Source organism: Geotrypetes seraphini, chromosome 1 (assembly GCF_902459505.1).
Source record: "Geotrypetes seraphini chromosome 1, aGeoSer1.1, whole genome shotgun sequence".
NCBI lineage: Eukaryota > Metazoa > Chordata > Amphibia > Gymnophiona > Dermophiidae > Geotrypetes > Geotrypetes seraphini.
Window position 1 is genome coordinate 394,118,510 of NC_047084.1, and position 14,654 is coordinate 394,133,163.

The following is a 14,654-nucleotide window of genomic DNA, read 5'->3' on the forward strand; positions in this document are numbered from 1 at the left end:
GTTTAATTTTTAGAAGTTCGGTGTCAAACCATTTGTTATATTTATTTGCACTGCTTTTATTATTACATTTAGGGGCAATTTTATCTAAAACTAGCTGATGCCCCGGCGTTGCACGGGTATTTAATTATAGCAATAACACTGTAAATGGATTCAAATAAAGATACTTTATAGTGGTGAATGAATGCAAGTCTCACTGGAATTAGCAATCTCTTAAACTGAAAAGGAAGATCTGTTGGAATAAGTGGCATCCAAAAGTTTCAGTATTGATTTAAACAACTCAATATGTGGAAACTCAGGTTGAAAAGAAACTCCATGCAGTTTTTTCCCGGTTCAGAATGGAACCTGTGTGCCTAGTTCAGCATATGTGAGTACTCATGTAATGTAATAACATTATGAACTGGGGTGCATGAAGGAAACAGTTACAAACACAGTTGGAACATACAAACTCTATATGTATGGTGTCCGTGGTAGAATAGAAAAGATGTCCCTAGTGGTTATAGTGTCATATAAAGTGTTTTATAGTTGGAATTACTGTGAGAATGGCAGCTTTTTACATCCTTTCCATTGACATGAATGGGTGAAATAAGATTTTCTGTTTGTAGCTCTGCCCACGTGTGCAGGTGGGCCGCGAGACCCCCAGAAAATATCACCCCAGGTAGTGAGGGATCTGCATACCAAGTTTTGTTCAAATCGGTCAAGCCGTTTTTGAATTACTGTGAGAATGGCAGCTTTTTACATTTTTTCCATTGACATGAATGGGTGAAATCTGATGTTCTGTTTGTAGCTCCGCCCACGTGTACAGGTGGGCCGCGAGACCCCCAGAACATATCACCCCAGGTAGTGAGGGATCTGCATACCAAGTTTCGTTCAAATCGGTCAAGCAGTTTTTTTAATACTGTGAGAATGGCAGCTTTTTACATTTTTTCCATTGACATGAATGGGTGAAATCAGATGTTCTGTTTGTAGCTCCGCCCACGTGTGCAGGTGGGCCGCGAGACCCCCAGAACATATCACCCCAGGTAGTTGGAATTACTGTGAGAATGGCAGCTTTTTACATTTTTTCCATTGACATGAATGGGTGAAATCTGATTTTCTGTTTGTAGCTCCGCCCACGTGTGCAGGTGGGCTGCGAGACCCCCAGAACATATCACCCCAGGTAGTGAGGGATCTGCATACCAAGTTTCGTTCAAATCGGTCAAGCCGTTTATGAATTACAGTGAGAATGGCAGCTTTTTACATTTTTTCCATTGACATGAATGGGTGAAATCTGATTATCTGTTTGTAGCTCCGCCACGTGTGCAGGTGGGCCGCGAGACCCCCCAGAACATATCACCCCAGGTAGTTGGAATTACTGTGAGAATGGCAGCTTTTTACATTTTTTCCATTGACATGAATGGGTGAAATCTGATTTTCTGTTTGTAGCTCCGCCCACGTGTGCAGGTGGGCCGCGAGACCCCCAGAACATATCACCCCAGGTAGTTGGAATTACTGTGAGAATGGCAGCTTTTTACATTTTTTCCATTGACATGAATGGGTGAAATCTGATTTTCTGTTTGTAGCTCTGCCCACGTGTGCAGGTGGGCTGCGAGACCCCCAGAACATATCACCCCAGGTAGTGAGGGATCTGCATACCAAGTTTCGTTCAAATCGGTCAAGCCGTTTATGAATTACAGTGAGAATGGCAGCTTTTTACATTTTTTCCATTGACATGAATGGGTGAAATCTGATTATCTGTTTGTAGCTCCGCCACGTGTGCAGGTGGGCCGCGAGACCCCCCAGAACATATCACCCCAGGTAGTGAGGGATCTGCATACCAAGTTTTGTTCAAATCGGTCAAGCCGTTTTTGAATTACTGTGAGAATGGCAGCTTTTTACATTTTTTCCATTGACATGAATGGGTGAAATCTGATTTTCTGTTTGTAGCTCCGCCCACGTGTGCAGGTGGGCCGCGTGACCCCCAGAACATATCACCCCAGGTAGTGAGGGATCTGCATACCAAGTTTCGTTCAAATCGGTCAAGCCGTTTTTGCGTGATCGCGGCACATACACACATACGTACACACATACATACACACATACATACCTCCGATTTTATATATATAGATGAATGTGCTGGTTGTCGTCCAGTGATCCCATAAATCAACTCCTTCCTCTGTCTCCGCTTGCAGTTCATATTGTGACCAGTATTCTTCTGGATTAATTTAACCTCTTGTGTGATGTTCTCTTTTTATCATCGGATATTAAGTTTTCGTTGGGACCAGATTAACTTGAAGTAATAAGTAAAATGGTCAGACCAGATATCGTGACACCAGGTGCCTTCAGGTAGAGAGATGACAGGGTCTAGGATTTCCTTTGTGGACATGGCTACCACATCTATATGATAGCCTTTTTCATGTGTTTGTGTAGGTATAGGGAGGTTGTAGTTAAGTAGGGATAGAAAGTTTTTGAACTCTTTCGTGTCTGTATTGTCCTCTTCATCTAGGTGTATGTTTATGTCTCCTGCGATGATATTGTAGGAAGGACTAATTGAATTGTGTAGGACAAATTCACAGAAGTCCTTTTTGGCTTTTGGCCAGCTTTTTGGTGGAACATAGAATAGTATGCAGGGTAATGATTCTTCTAGATGAATGTTACTGATTTTACAGGCTAAAATTTCTAGTTGGTTGGTTATCTTGGAATCCAATAGTTCAAACTTAAATTCTTCTTTAAGAATAATTGCTAGTCCTCCTCCTTTTTTCCCCTCGTGGGTTAACGTAAGGATTTTAAAATTATCTGGAAGAAGATCAATTATTATTGGATCATCTTCAGACAATAGCCATGTTTCGGTTAGAATGAGGCAGGCTATTTGCTTGCTGATGATCCAATCTTTAATTAGGAAAGCCTTAGATCTCGTGCATATTCATTGCGGAAATCCTGAAAACCCGACTGGATTGCGGCCCTCAAAGAGGGACTTTGAGATCCCTGTTCTAATTGATCTAGAACTCCAGAGGGGTAGGAAAAAATATGCAAGGCCATAAGAAAAACACTCTGCAAGTTTCTCGTTGTGAAAAACAGTGAAGGAATTATTGTAAAAACAAAATGAACTCTACGAATCTGAAAAACCTGGTATCAGTGATTACCCTAGTTGAGATTATATGAAACAACATTTCTTCAGTCTTTCTTGAGTATGTGTTTCTTCTAGGGTTACCACATGTGATGTGATGACGTTATATGCATTGTATCACATCTGCGCATGCTCAAAGGCTCTCCAGATGTGGCTCCGAGCTCAAGAAGAAGTGGTTTGGGGGGCAGAATGGGGCGTCACTTGGATAGAACAGGGTGAGGACACATGTCCGGGTTTTAGCATTACAAAATCTGGTAACCCTAGTTTGTGCATTTTTAAAAGTAGTTATCCATGAGCTAATGCTCAAAACTAAACACAGGTGCCAGAAAATACTGTGGGAGCACTGCAGAAAAACACCTTCCAAATGCTCAAAACTAATAGCATGCAAATTATGTGTGCCATTGAACATTGGAAAGTTAAGGGGGAGGACTGTGCCTGAGGTATGCTCAGAAGAGTTTTCTGGTAAACACAACTCTTATGTGCATGCCCAGGCAACCAGGAAGTTAAGCACATAACGGCACCATTCTTCTACACCTTAAAATTATAAGTTTTTCAAATTTTCACTTGAAAGGCTTATATTTAAGTTCAGAAAACAGGTGCCTATGTTTGCTTTCATTTTCAGGCTTGTTCTGACTTGCACACATTTCTCTCTCATTACCAACACTTAGGGGTTTCCTTCTTCCAAATAAAATAATAAGCAGATTTTAAAGAAAGAATTGTGGAAAAACCTTTCTTCAAATATCCTAACGCCTGCTCCGAGCTGGCATTATTTTTTTAGCGGTAAACCAGCCTTGTTTTGTGTGCTCTTTTCTGAGCATTAGGGCATCACATTTGCATGCTATTTGCACTAATCTTTGGTGCACATGTTGTCTCCCACGCTAGAGCGCTCAGAGCATTCTGTACTCACTAGTACAGTGCTAATTGCCTCTAGCACCTGCGTTTAGTTTTAAGCATTTGCCCACCCATTGGTAGATAAAACCTTAGTTAATCCTGACCATCAGAGGCTATGAATACTTTGAATATTATGTAAATTTTATGATCATCCTTGAATAAGCAGAATGCATTTTTGTTCCTTCCAACAGTTTGTTGTTGTTGAGTTTCAAGCAGACAGACTTGTGTTCCAAAACCTGAACGTATTTGTAGAAGAAATTGGAAACCTGACGGCTACATTATATGGCTCTCAAGTGTATGCTGATTTTGTCCTTCCATTCAAAGAGTTCATCGATGCATTACATGGTAAAAGACAATTTTAAGATTTGTCACTTTGGATGTTGCATAAAAAGCAAAAGAAACCAATTGCAGTGGCATACCTAGCATATGTGACATCTGGGCCCCATCTGTATGAAAAACATGATTTTTAGTAACAATCCACACGTCACAATGAGAACCTAGGAAAAGGCAGCATCTTACATACTGCAGTGAGCAGTACAACATCAATACACCCATTGTAAAACAAAACAAGCCAGACTAGTACAGATCAATCCTGCACAGTCAGTGCTAACAGAAAACCTTGTCTTTTGAATACACAGAAAACATCTTTGCCTAGTATGGAATATGTAATCACAAATGAACCCATCCCCCTTTTACAAAACTGTAGTGCGATTTTTAGCCACAGTGGTAACAGCTCAGATGCTCATAGAATTCTGAGCATTGAAGCTGTTACCACCACGGCCAGAACAAAAAGAACATTCTATGGTTTTGTAAAAGGGGGAATAAAATAGAAATACGTAGACAAAGGTTAAACTGAACCACCTAGAAGCTGGATTCTGCATTGAAGAATGACATGGGGAAAAAAATCTGTCCCTGTCTCCGACCCGTCCCCGTGAGCTCATCCCTGTCCCTGTCCCATCCCCGCGAGCTTGGTCCCTGTCTCATGCCCGTGAGCTCAGTCCCCGTCCCCACAAGCTCGGTTCCCATCCAGTCCCCGCAAACTATCTGATCCCATCCGCACAAACCATCTCCCTTCTGTGTTCCTATTTTCCCCATTTCTAATATCTCCCCTCTGTATCTGTATACTCCCTCATTTGTCCATCATTGCCCCCCCCTTGTCCATATACCATCTCCATGCATCTCCCCTTTATGTCTCTGTTCCTATGCCCACATGCACATAATCCCCTCCATGTATCTCCCTTTTATGTTTCTGTCCCTATGCCCACATGCATATAATTTCTCCTCTGTTTCTGTTACCTTCTTGTGTCCAGATTTCCCCCTCTTTTCCTCTTCCACACCAATGTGTCTCTGTCCTCTCCAACCCCATCTAGCTTCTTTCCCTCTTTCTCCCTCCGCTTCCAGCATCTGGCTAACCTGCCTGTCCTCCCCTTTCTCTTTCCTGCTGTGGGTTCAATATTTGTCTCCCTCTTCATCCACTTGGCCCAGCATCTCTTTCACTCCCTCCTTCCTACTGTGAGGAAATACACACGGTCACGGATTGTGCAGTCCAGCAGCCCCTCCTGCCCGATCGCCGCGTCCCACCATCTCCCTCCCTTTCTATCACCTTATGTGGTGAACTTAATTGTTCTCCCAGCAGCACTATTTCAACAAGTCGCACGTGCACATGGTTGCTTCAGTTGAATTTTCTTCTCTGATGCAACTTCTTATTTCTGGTTGCGTCAGAAGAGGATTAAACTGAAGCAGCCGTGCCCACACGCGACTTGTTGAAAGCATGCCACTAGGAGAAGAACAATTAAATTCGGCACATAAGGTGAAGGAGGGAGGGAAATGGCAGGACACGGTGATCAGGCAGAAGGGGGGTCCTGGACCGCGTGATCCGTGACCGCACATGTTCCCTTCACTGTGGAGATAAGGGTATTTCTGTGTTCTGTGTGTACGAAAGACGTTTTTTTGTTAGCACTGATTGTGCAGGGTTAATCTGTTCTAATCTGGCTTGGGTTTGTTTTACATTGGGTGTATTGATGTTCTAATGCTCGCTGCAGTGTATAAGATGCCTTTTCCTAGGTATACTCATGTGCAACTTGTGGATTATTACCAAAAATCGTGTTCTTTATAAAGAGGAGGGGATGTTGTTTTTTGGGGGTTTTTTTATTCTTTTGTAAATTTTTATTATTTTCCAATATGAACAGTGCAATACAAATGTATACATTTGAAAGATATCAACCATAAAAACACACCTTTGAACAACAAATTTTAAAAGATTATCATTATAGAGAGGCGGGGATGTTTAAAAAATGATCGTTCCTGGGTGTCATATATGCTAGGTATGCCACCGATAGAATATGTTAGCTTTGGGATATGTGCAACACATGTGCCCAATGGCTTACCAGACAACTGATGGGGGAGTGAGGATGGACAGTAGACCTGACCCCAAAGTAGGTGGGCACTAAATTTTTTTCCTACCATGCCTCCTTCCCAAATGCAAAATATAAATACAGGCAGTCCCCGGGTTAAGAATGAGTTAAGTTTTTAAAGCTGTTAAATTAGATTTCTATGTAACTCAGAACTTGTAGATTTTAAATTTCTTGCTGCTTACCTCTGCTCCCAGCTGACAAAAGGACCAACTGTCCCTACCGGTGTTCCTTCTAAGGTACAGCATGTACAACTACACACTGTTCTTAATGTGGACATGCATCATTCCTGAATTTGCTAAAGTGTAGGAGTCTATTCCACTGGAAATATTGCTCAGTGAAATCAAATGAAGCCGCAATCACGTTCCTAAGTACGAATGATACATAAGAACATAAGAAGTTGCCTCCGCTGGGGCAGACCAGAGGTCCATCTCGCCCAGAGGTCCGCTCCTGCGGCGGCCCATCAGGCCCACTGCCTGAGCAGTGGTCTCTGACTTATTTTATAATTTACCTCTAATCCTATCCCTATAACCTTACCTCTACTCTTATCTGTACCCCTCTATCCCTTTGTCCTCCAGGTACCTGTCCAGACCTTCTTTGAAGCCCTGTAGCGTGCTTCTGCATATCACATCCTCCGGTAGCGCGTTCCATGTATCCACCACCCTCTGGGTGAAAAAGAACTTCCTGGCGTTTGTTCTAAACCTCTCCCCTTTCAATTTCTCTGAGTGTCCCCTTGTGCTTGTGGTTCCCCATAGTTTGAAAAATCTGTCCCTATCCACTTTTTCTATGCCCTTCATGATCTTGAAGGTTTCTATCATGTCTCCTCTAAGTCGTCGCTTTTCCAGCGAGAAAAGCCCCAGCTTTTTCAGTCTGTCAGTATATGAGAGGTCCCCCATACCTTTTATTAGCTTAGTTGCTCTTCTCTGGACTCTCTCAAGTACCGCCATGTCCTTCTTGAGGTACGGCGACCAGTACTGGACACAGTACTCCAGGTGCGGGCGCACCATTGCACGATACAGTGGCAGGATGACTTCCTTCGTCCTGGTCGTGATACCTTTCTTAATGATACCCAACATTCTGTTCGCTTTCCTTGAGGCTGTGGCGCACTGCGCCGACGCCTTCAGTGTTGTGTCTACCATCACTCCCAGGTCTCTTTCAAGGTTGCTCACCCTAGCAGTGATCCCCCCATCTTGTAAGTGAACATCAGGTTCTTTTTCCCAACATGCATGACCTTGCATTTCCCTATGTTGAAGCTCATGTGCCACTTTTTGGCCCACTCTTCCAGTGTTGTCAGATCTTTTTGGAGGTCTTCGCAGTCCTCCATGGTTTTGACCCTGCTGTACAATTTAGTGTCATCCGCAAATTTAATTACCTCACATTTTGTTCCCGCCTCCAGGTCGTTAATAAATATATTGAACAGATATATATCCCAGCACCGACCCCTGCGGAACTCCACTCGTGACCCATTGCCAGTCTGAGTAATGGCCCTTTACTCCAACCCTCTGTTTCCTGTCCGCCAGCCAGTTTTTGATCCATCGGTGGACCTCCCCTTGCACCCCATGGTTCCATAGCTTCCTTAGCAGTCTTTCGTGTGGCACCTTGTCGAAGGCTTTTTGGAAGTCGAGGTAAATGATGTCTATGGATTCCCCTTTATCCACTTCGCTGTTTACCCCCTCGAAGAAGTATAATAAGTTCGTGAGGCATGACCTGCCCTTGCAGAAACCATGCTGGCTCGACTTTAGCTGCCCATTGTTTTCGATGTGTTCCCAGATGCTGTCTTTAATCAGCGCTTCCATCATCTTTCCCGGGACCGAGGTCAAGCTCACCGGCCTGTAGTTTCCCGGGTCTCCCCTTGAGCCTTTCTTGAAGATGGGCGTGACATTTGCTATTTTCCAGTCCTCTGGGATCTCTCCAGTTTTTAAGGATAGGTTGCATATTTGTCGAAGTGGCTCAGCTATTTCGTTCCTTAGTTCCTTGAGTACCCTTGGGTGAATGCCGTCTGGACCTGGCGATTTATCGCTCTTTAGCCTGTCTATCTGCCTGAGGACATCCATCTTGCTCACCTCAAATTGGACCAGATTTTCATCCTGATCTCCTTGGGTTCCAGAATGTTGGTTGTGTCCTCCCTCGTGAAGACTGACGTGAAGAACTCATTTAACCTGTCCGCTAACTCCTTTTCCTTTATTACCACTCCCTTTCTGTCTCCATCATCCAAGGGTCCCACTTCCTCCCTAGCTGGTTGCTTCCCCTTGATGTACCTGAAGAATGATTTGAAGTTTGTTGCTTCCCCCGCCAGTCTCTCTTCATATTCTTTTTTTGCTTTCCTAACCACTTGGTGACACTCCTTTTGGTGTTTTTTTGCTCCTTTTGGTTGTCCTCTGTCTGATCCTTTTTCCATTTTTTGAAAGATGCCTTCTTATCATTTATTGCCTTTTTCACTGCATTTGTTATCCACACTGGGTTTTTTGTTCTATTTTTTTTGCACCCTTTCCTGAACTTGGGGACGCACAGGTTCTGTGCTTCGTGCACCATGTCCTTGAGTAGGGTCCAGGCTTTTTCTACGGACCCCATCTTCCTTGCGGTATCGTTGAGTTTCTTTCCCACCATTTTCCTCATGGCATCATAATTCCCTTTTTTGAAGTTGAGTGCTGTTGTTGTGGTTCTTTTCACCTTTGATGATCCAATTTCTAGCCTGTACTGGATCGTGTTGTGATCGCTGTTTCCTAGTGGGGCTAGTACCGCCACCTCCTTAGATACAAGTCAGGCATCTGTAACTCAGGGACTGCCTATACCTAATTGGTGGGTTTCCCAAAGCCCTGCCAGCTGAAAATCTTTTCCTCCAGTCTGGCAGCCAGAACTCTTCAAGCTCTGTAGCTGGTGGCAGCTCAGAGACACTGCTGCTAGCTGCAGAACTTGGGGATTTCTGGCTGCCAGACTGGAGGAGGTGGTCTTCAACTGGCAGGGTTTTGGGATCTCCACTATCCAGAGCAAGGGAGGTGGCTAAATTTTGGTGGACCTGGGCCTTGTGTGTACAGTACAGAAAGAAAGTGCATATCTGATTTTATTTCTCCAGTGTTGTAATACTTGCTGAGTTTAGTATCTTGGGGTTCCCAGTTCAATTTCTATTTGTGGTCTCATGTTCTATATTTGATAAAGGTCAGTCTGTGTTTTGTGTGTGAAGAAGTCATTTAAAGTTGTTTTATATGTAGTATTAATGGGAGGTAGGGATATTAGGGGGAGGTGCAGAGAGGAGAAGGGATCAGGGGCCCTCTCCTTAATTTCTGCCCTGGGCCCCAGTATGTCTAAAACCGGCCCTGATTGTAAATCATGGATCACGAACAATGCATTAACAAAAAAGTGCTAAAGAAACACATGAAATGTTCAAATTAGTTTATGGTGATGCTTTAGTGACCTCCAAATCCAAGCATATCTCTACTGCCACCTTGGAGCCTTCAGCCTCTGCAAGTGGTCCAGTTTCAGATGTGGATCCACATTTGCAGGCTTCTCTCCAAACCTTATTGGAGCCTCAATTTGTTCAGTTACTGAGCAAATATGGTTCTGCCTCGACTCTGCCTCCTGTAATCCAGCCTGGGCAATCAGCAGTCTCCCGAGAGGTCGAGTCCCTGCTTGTGCCTCGGGCTGAAGCTTCACACTCTATGCAAGGAGAAGAGTATTTGCGAGTGTCTGGTCTGGCATCCACACACTCTGTGCAAGGAGTAGATTCTTTGCGAGTGTCTCAACAGGAATCTTCACACTCCATAAAAGGAGCAGAGTCTTTGGGAGTACTTTGAGATTCCTCAATCCAAACTACTGAGTTTCGATCTACTACTTCTAGCCCTATTCATTCACAGCAACATTGCCTGTTTGCATACATAGGGCAAAGTCTCCTCGATCCTACTCGAGACCTGCTTTTAGACACCACTCTCGTTGTCGAGCGAGGCATCCATCGAGCTCGAGACGCCTCGAGGTCATTGAGCCCCTCTCGAGGCAGGGCCTTGGCAGATCAGCTGTCTTTCTCTTCCTTCTTTCGTCAGATGGCTGATTACCTGGACATTAAATTAGATTCAGGTTCTAAATACTCCAAGGAGTATCTGGAGGAAATGCATTTGCGTCAACCTCCTGCAGAGTCACTTAAACTCCCTCTTAACCAGCTTTTGTCTCAAACTTTCAAACGCTGTTCCAGGCAAGTTGGACTCAAGGTATAGAACTCTACATTGTGAAGGGTTTGAAAATTCACAGTTATCCCACCAACCCCTCCTTGTGGAGTCCTCGTTGAAAAGAACCCATCCTTCCAGGGTCTATGCTGCAGTTCCTCCTGGAAGAGAGGGTAAAACCATGGACAAGTTTGGACGTCGTCTTTATCAAAATGCTATGAGATCCTCCAAAGTCCTCAACTACAATTTTGTCTTCATTACTTATCTCAAGTTCCTCATTGATATTCTTCCAGGTTTTCTGAAGAACCTTGATCAACATAGGAATTTCGAGTTCCAAGAAGTCACTGATACTTTGTCACAACTCAGATTATGTTTTCTCCAGTCATCTTATGATGCCTTTGAACTGTCTGCTAGGGCCACTGCTTTCTCTGTGGAGATGTGCCATTTGGCCTGGCTTCGCACCATTGACATGAACCCTAATCTTCAGGATCATCTAGCTAACATTCCTTGCGACGGCAATGACCTCTTTGATGAATCTATAGAGGCTGCCACTAAGAAATTGTCTGAACATGAAAAATCTTTTGCTATTGTCAGGCCAAAGCCAGCTCCTGCAAAATCTTCATGCCCTCTTCCAGTTTTCCAGAGGCGTTATACTCCAAGGGTGGCTCCTTACACTTGACCACCTCCCAAGAAACCACAGCAGCAGAAGCAACAAAAACCTCAGCCTTCTGCTGTGCCTAAGGCTGCACAGCCTTTTTGACTGTTTTAAACAGAACATAACCTCCATCGTTCTGCCTCTGTCCTCCCTTTCCCTCATAGGAGGTCATCTCCATCATTTTTACCATCGATGGGAGACCATTACATCTGGGTGCTGTCAATAATCAGGGAAGGATACTCTCTTCATTTCACTCAGATTCCACCAGAGTTTCCTCCAAGAGAGTATCCTTCCAATCCATCCCAGACTGCCCTTCTTTTTCAGGAAGCTCAGGCTCTGCTTCATCTCCGTGCCATCCAGGAAGTTCCTTTGGAACAGCAGAGCATGGGGTTTTACTCCCATTACTTCCTAGTTCCGAAGAACATGGGCGATCTGTGACCCATTCTGGATCTCAGGGCTCTAATCAAATTTTTAGTCAAAGAAAAATTTTGTGTGCTGTCCCTGGTGTCTCTTTACCCCCTTCTAGATCAGAACGATTGGTTATGTTCTCTAGATCTCAAGGAGGCTTATATTCACATCCCCATTCATCCGACCTCCCATCAATACCTCAGATTCCGGGTGGGGAATCTGCATTACCAATACAGAGTGCTACCATTTGGCCTGGCTTCATCTCCAAGAGTGTCATCTCCAAGAGTGTTCACCAAATGTCTAGTGGTGGTAGCAGCAGCTCTACGGAGCCATGGTCTTCAGGTGTTTCCCTACCTGGATGACTGGCTCATCAAAGATTGAACATATCAGGGGGTTATTGTAGTGACCCAATGGACTATGTGGTTCCTGCAAAGCTTGGGATTCAAAATCAACTTTCCCAAATCCCAACTTCAGCCCTCTCAGAATCTACAGTTCATCGGAGCTGTTCTGAACAATATCCAACTCGGAGCATTCCTTCCTCAACAACGTCTGGATGCTCTTCTTCAACTCTGTTACACAGTGTCTTCCCGCTCTTCAATCTCAGCGAGACACATGATGGTACTACTAGGTCACATGGCCTCCACTGTACATGTTACACCTTTTGCCAGACTTTACCTCAAAATTCCTCAGTGGACCCTGGCATCTCAGTGGACGCAGGCTTGCGAACCACTCTCGACACATTACAGTCACTCCTTCGTTGAAACAGTCTCTCCGCTGGTGGATGCTCTCTTCCAATCTCTCCAGAGGCTTGCTGTTTCAAACACCCCCTCATCAGAAGGTTCTCACAATAGATTCCTCAACCTACGCTTGGGGGGCTCATCTTGATGGTCTCCATACTCAAGGCCACTGGACCAGCATGGATCGTCAGTGTCACATCAATCTGTTGGAACTCAGAGCGATCTTCAATGCTGTCAAAGCTTTTCAACATTTTCTTCACGACCAGGTAGTCCTTATTCGGATGGACAACCAAGTTTCCATGTACTATGTCAACAAACAGGGAGGGATGGGATCTCTCTCCCTTAGTCAAGAAGCTCTGAAGGTTTGGGGCTGGCAATCCTCCACAACACCTTCCTCAAAGCTGTCTACATCCAAGGGGCTAAAAACTGCTTGGCGGACAAATTGAGTCGTGTTCTGCAACCTCACGAATGGACACTCAATTCCTCGCCTCTTCATCACATTTTTTCACAGTGGGGAACTCCTCAGATCTTTGTATCTCCCCACAACCACAAACTGCCTCAGTTCTGCTCCAGGATATATTCTCCTCATTGCCTCGAGGCAGATGCTTTTCTACTGGAATGGACAAATCTCTTCCTGTATGCATTCCCTCCATTCCCTCTCATTCTCTCAAGACTCTTGTCAAGTTGAAGAACGATTATGCCACCATGATTCTGATAGCTCCTTGGTGGCCGAGACAACCTTGGTACTCCCATCTACTTCAATTCAGCAGTAGGGAGCCATACCTTCTACCAGTTTTTCCGTCTCTGCTTACACAGAGTCTAGGTTCTCTACTTCATCCCAACCTGCAGTCTCTGCACCTGACAGCTTGGTACCTCTCAACTTAACTACTCTTCAGTTTTCTCAACCTGTAAGAGACATTTAAGACCTGTAAGAGGAGGTTTGACATTGAAAAGTCCTTTCATAAATTTGGAAACCACCGGATGAGCAGAGAGGGGTTTCCATCGCTTAGAATTTTGAATAAGTGATCAATCAAATTTATATTAAACTTGAATAGGCTGGTGGAAAGCAGAAATTGTACTGAGATGGACTCGAATCGATATAGACTTGAGACCAGAAGTGCAAAAGATAGTCTAGAACAGAGATAAGGAGGAATCTTGAGACTCCTTATCATGAGAGATACACCATGTAAAAAATCTAGTCCATTTTTGGTGGTAGCATTGTCTAGTGGTAGGGTTCTAGAAAGCCTACCACTAGACAATGCTACCACCAAAAATGGACTAGATTTTTTACGTGGTGTATCTCTCATGATAAGGAGTCTCAAGATTCCTCCTTATCTCTGTTCTAGACTATCTTTTGCACTTCTGGTCTCAAGTCTATATCGATTCGAGTCCATCTCAGTACAATTTCTGCTTTCCACCAGCCTATTCAAGTTTAATATAAATTTGATTGATCACTTATTCAAAATTCTAAGCGATGGAAACCCCTCTCTGCTCATCCGGTGGTTTCCAAATTTATGAAAGGACTTTTCAATGTCAAACCTCCTCTCAAACCACCTCCAGTGGTTTGGGATCTCAATGTTGTTCTTGCTCAATTGTCCATTTGAAATAATGTCTACAGCTCATTTGAAGTATCTCACTTGGAAAGTAGTGTTTCTCATTGCCCTCACATCTGTTCGAAGAGTCAGTGAGCTGCAAGTGTTAGTTGCTGAGCCACCTTTCACAGTTTTCCATCATGACAAGGTGGTCCTCTGTACTCATCCTAAATTCTTACCTAAAGTGGTTTCAACCAATCTATTGTACTTCCAGTGTTTTTTCCAAGGCCTCATTCTCATCCTGGAGAATCAGCTCTTCATACTCTGGACTGTAAACGTGCTTTGGTCTTCTACTTGGAATGCACCAAACCACACAGAACTCCTCAACTTTTTGTCTCCTTCGATCCAAACAAGTTGGGACATCCAATTTCTTTTATTTTTTTTTTCCATGAAAATTTTTATTAAATTTATATAAAACCAAAGTAACAGAGGCAAAAGGCAGTACAAATAATAATAGCGTTAGCTTGTATATCTTTCTGCTATGCCCAGGCTGGACTGCATCTACAGAGTCGAGTCACAGCCCACAAAGTCAGAGCAATGGCGGCTTCAGTAGCTTTCCTCAGATCCACTTCTATTGAGGAAATTTGTAAAGCTGCCACTTGGTCCTCGGTTCATACATTTACTTCTCATTATTGTCTGGATGTTTTCTCTAGACGGGATGGCCAGTTTGGCCAGAGAGTATTACAAAATTTATTCTCCTTAG

At 43.9% G+C, this 14,654-nt stretch overlaps 1 protein-coding gene across 9 annotated transcripts in view; it reads left to right on the forward strand.

Moving 5' to 3' along the window:
• LOC117347156 (stimulated by retinoic acid gene 6 protein-like) overlaps nucleotides 1-14,654 on the forward strand; it is a 422,585-nt gene that overhangs the window by 172,402 nt on the left and 235,529 nt on the right. For all 9 annotated transcript variants that reach the window (XR_004536733.1, XR_004536730.1, XM_033917677.1 and 6 more), the window contains one exon: nucleotides 4,186-4,339. Coding sequence is in view for 7 of the 9 variants with exons in the window: in XM_033917677.1 (XP_033773568.1) it covers nucleotides 4,186-4,339 (154 nt within the window). In the remaining 2 variants the exon portion in view is untranslated. The remainder of the gene's footprint in view (nucleotides 1-4,185; nucleotides 4,340-14,654) is intronic.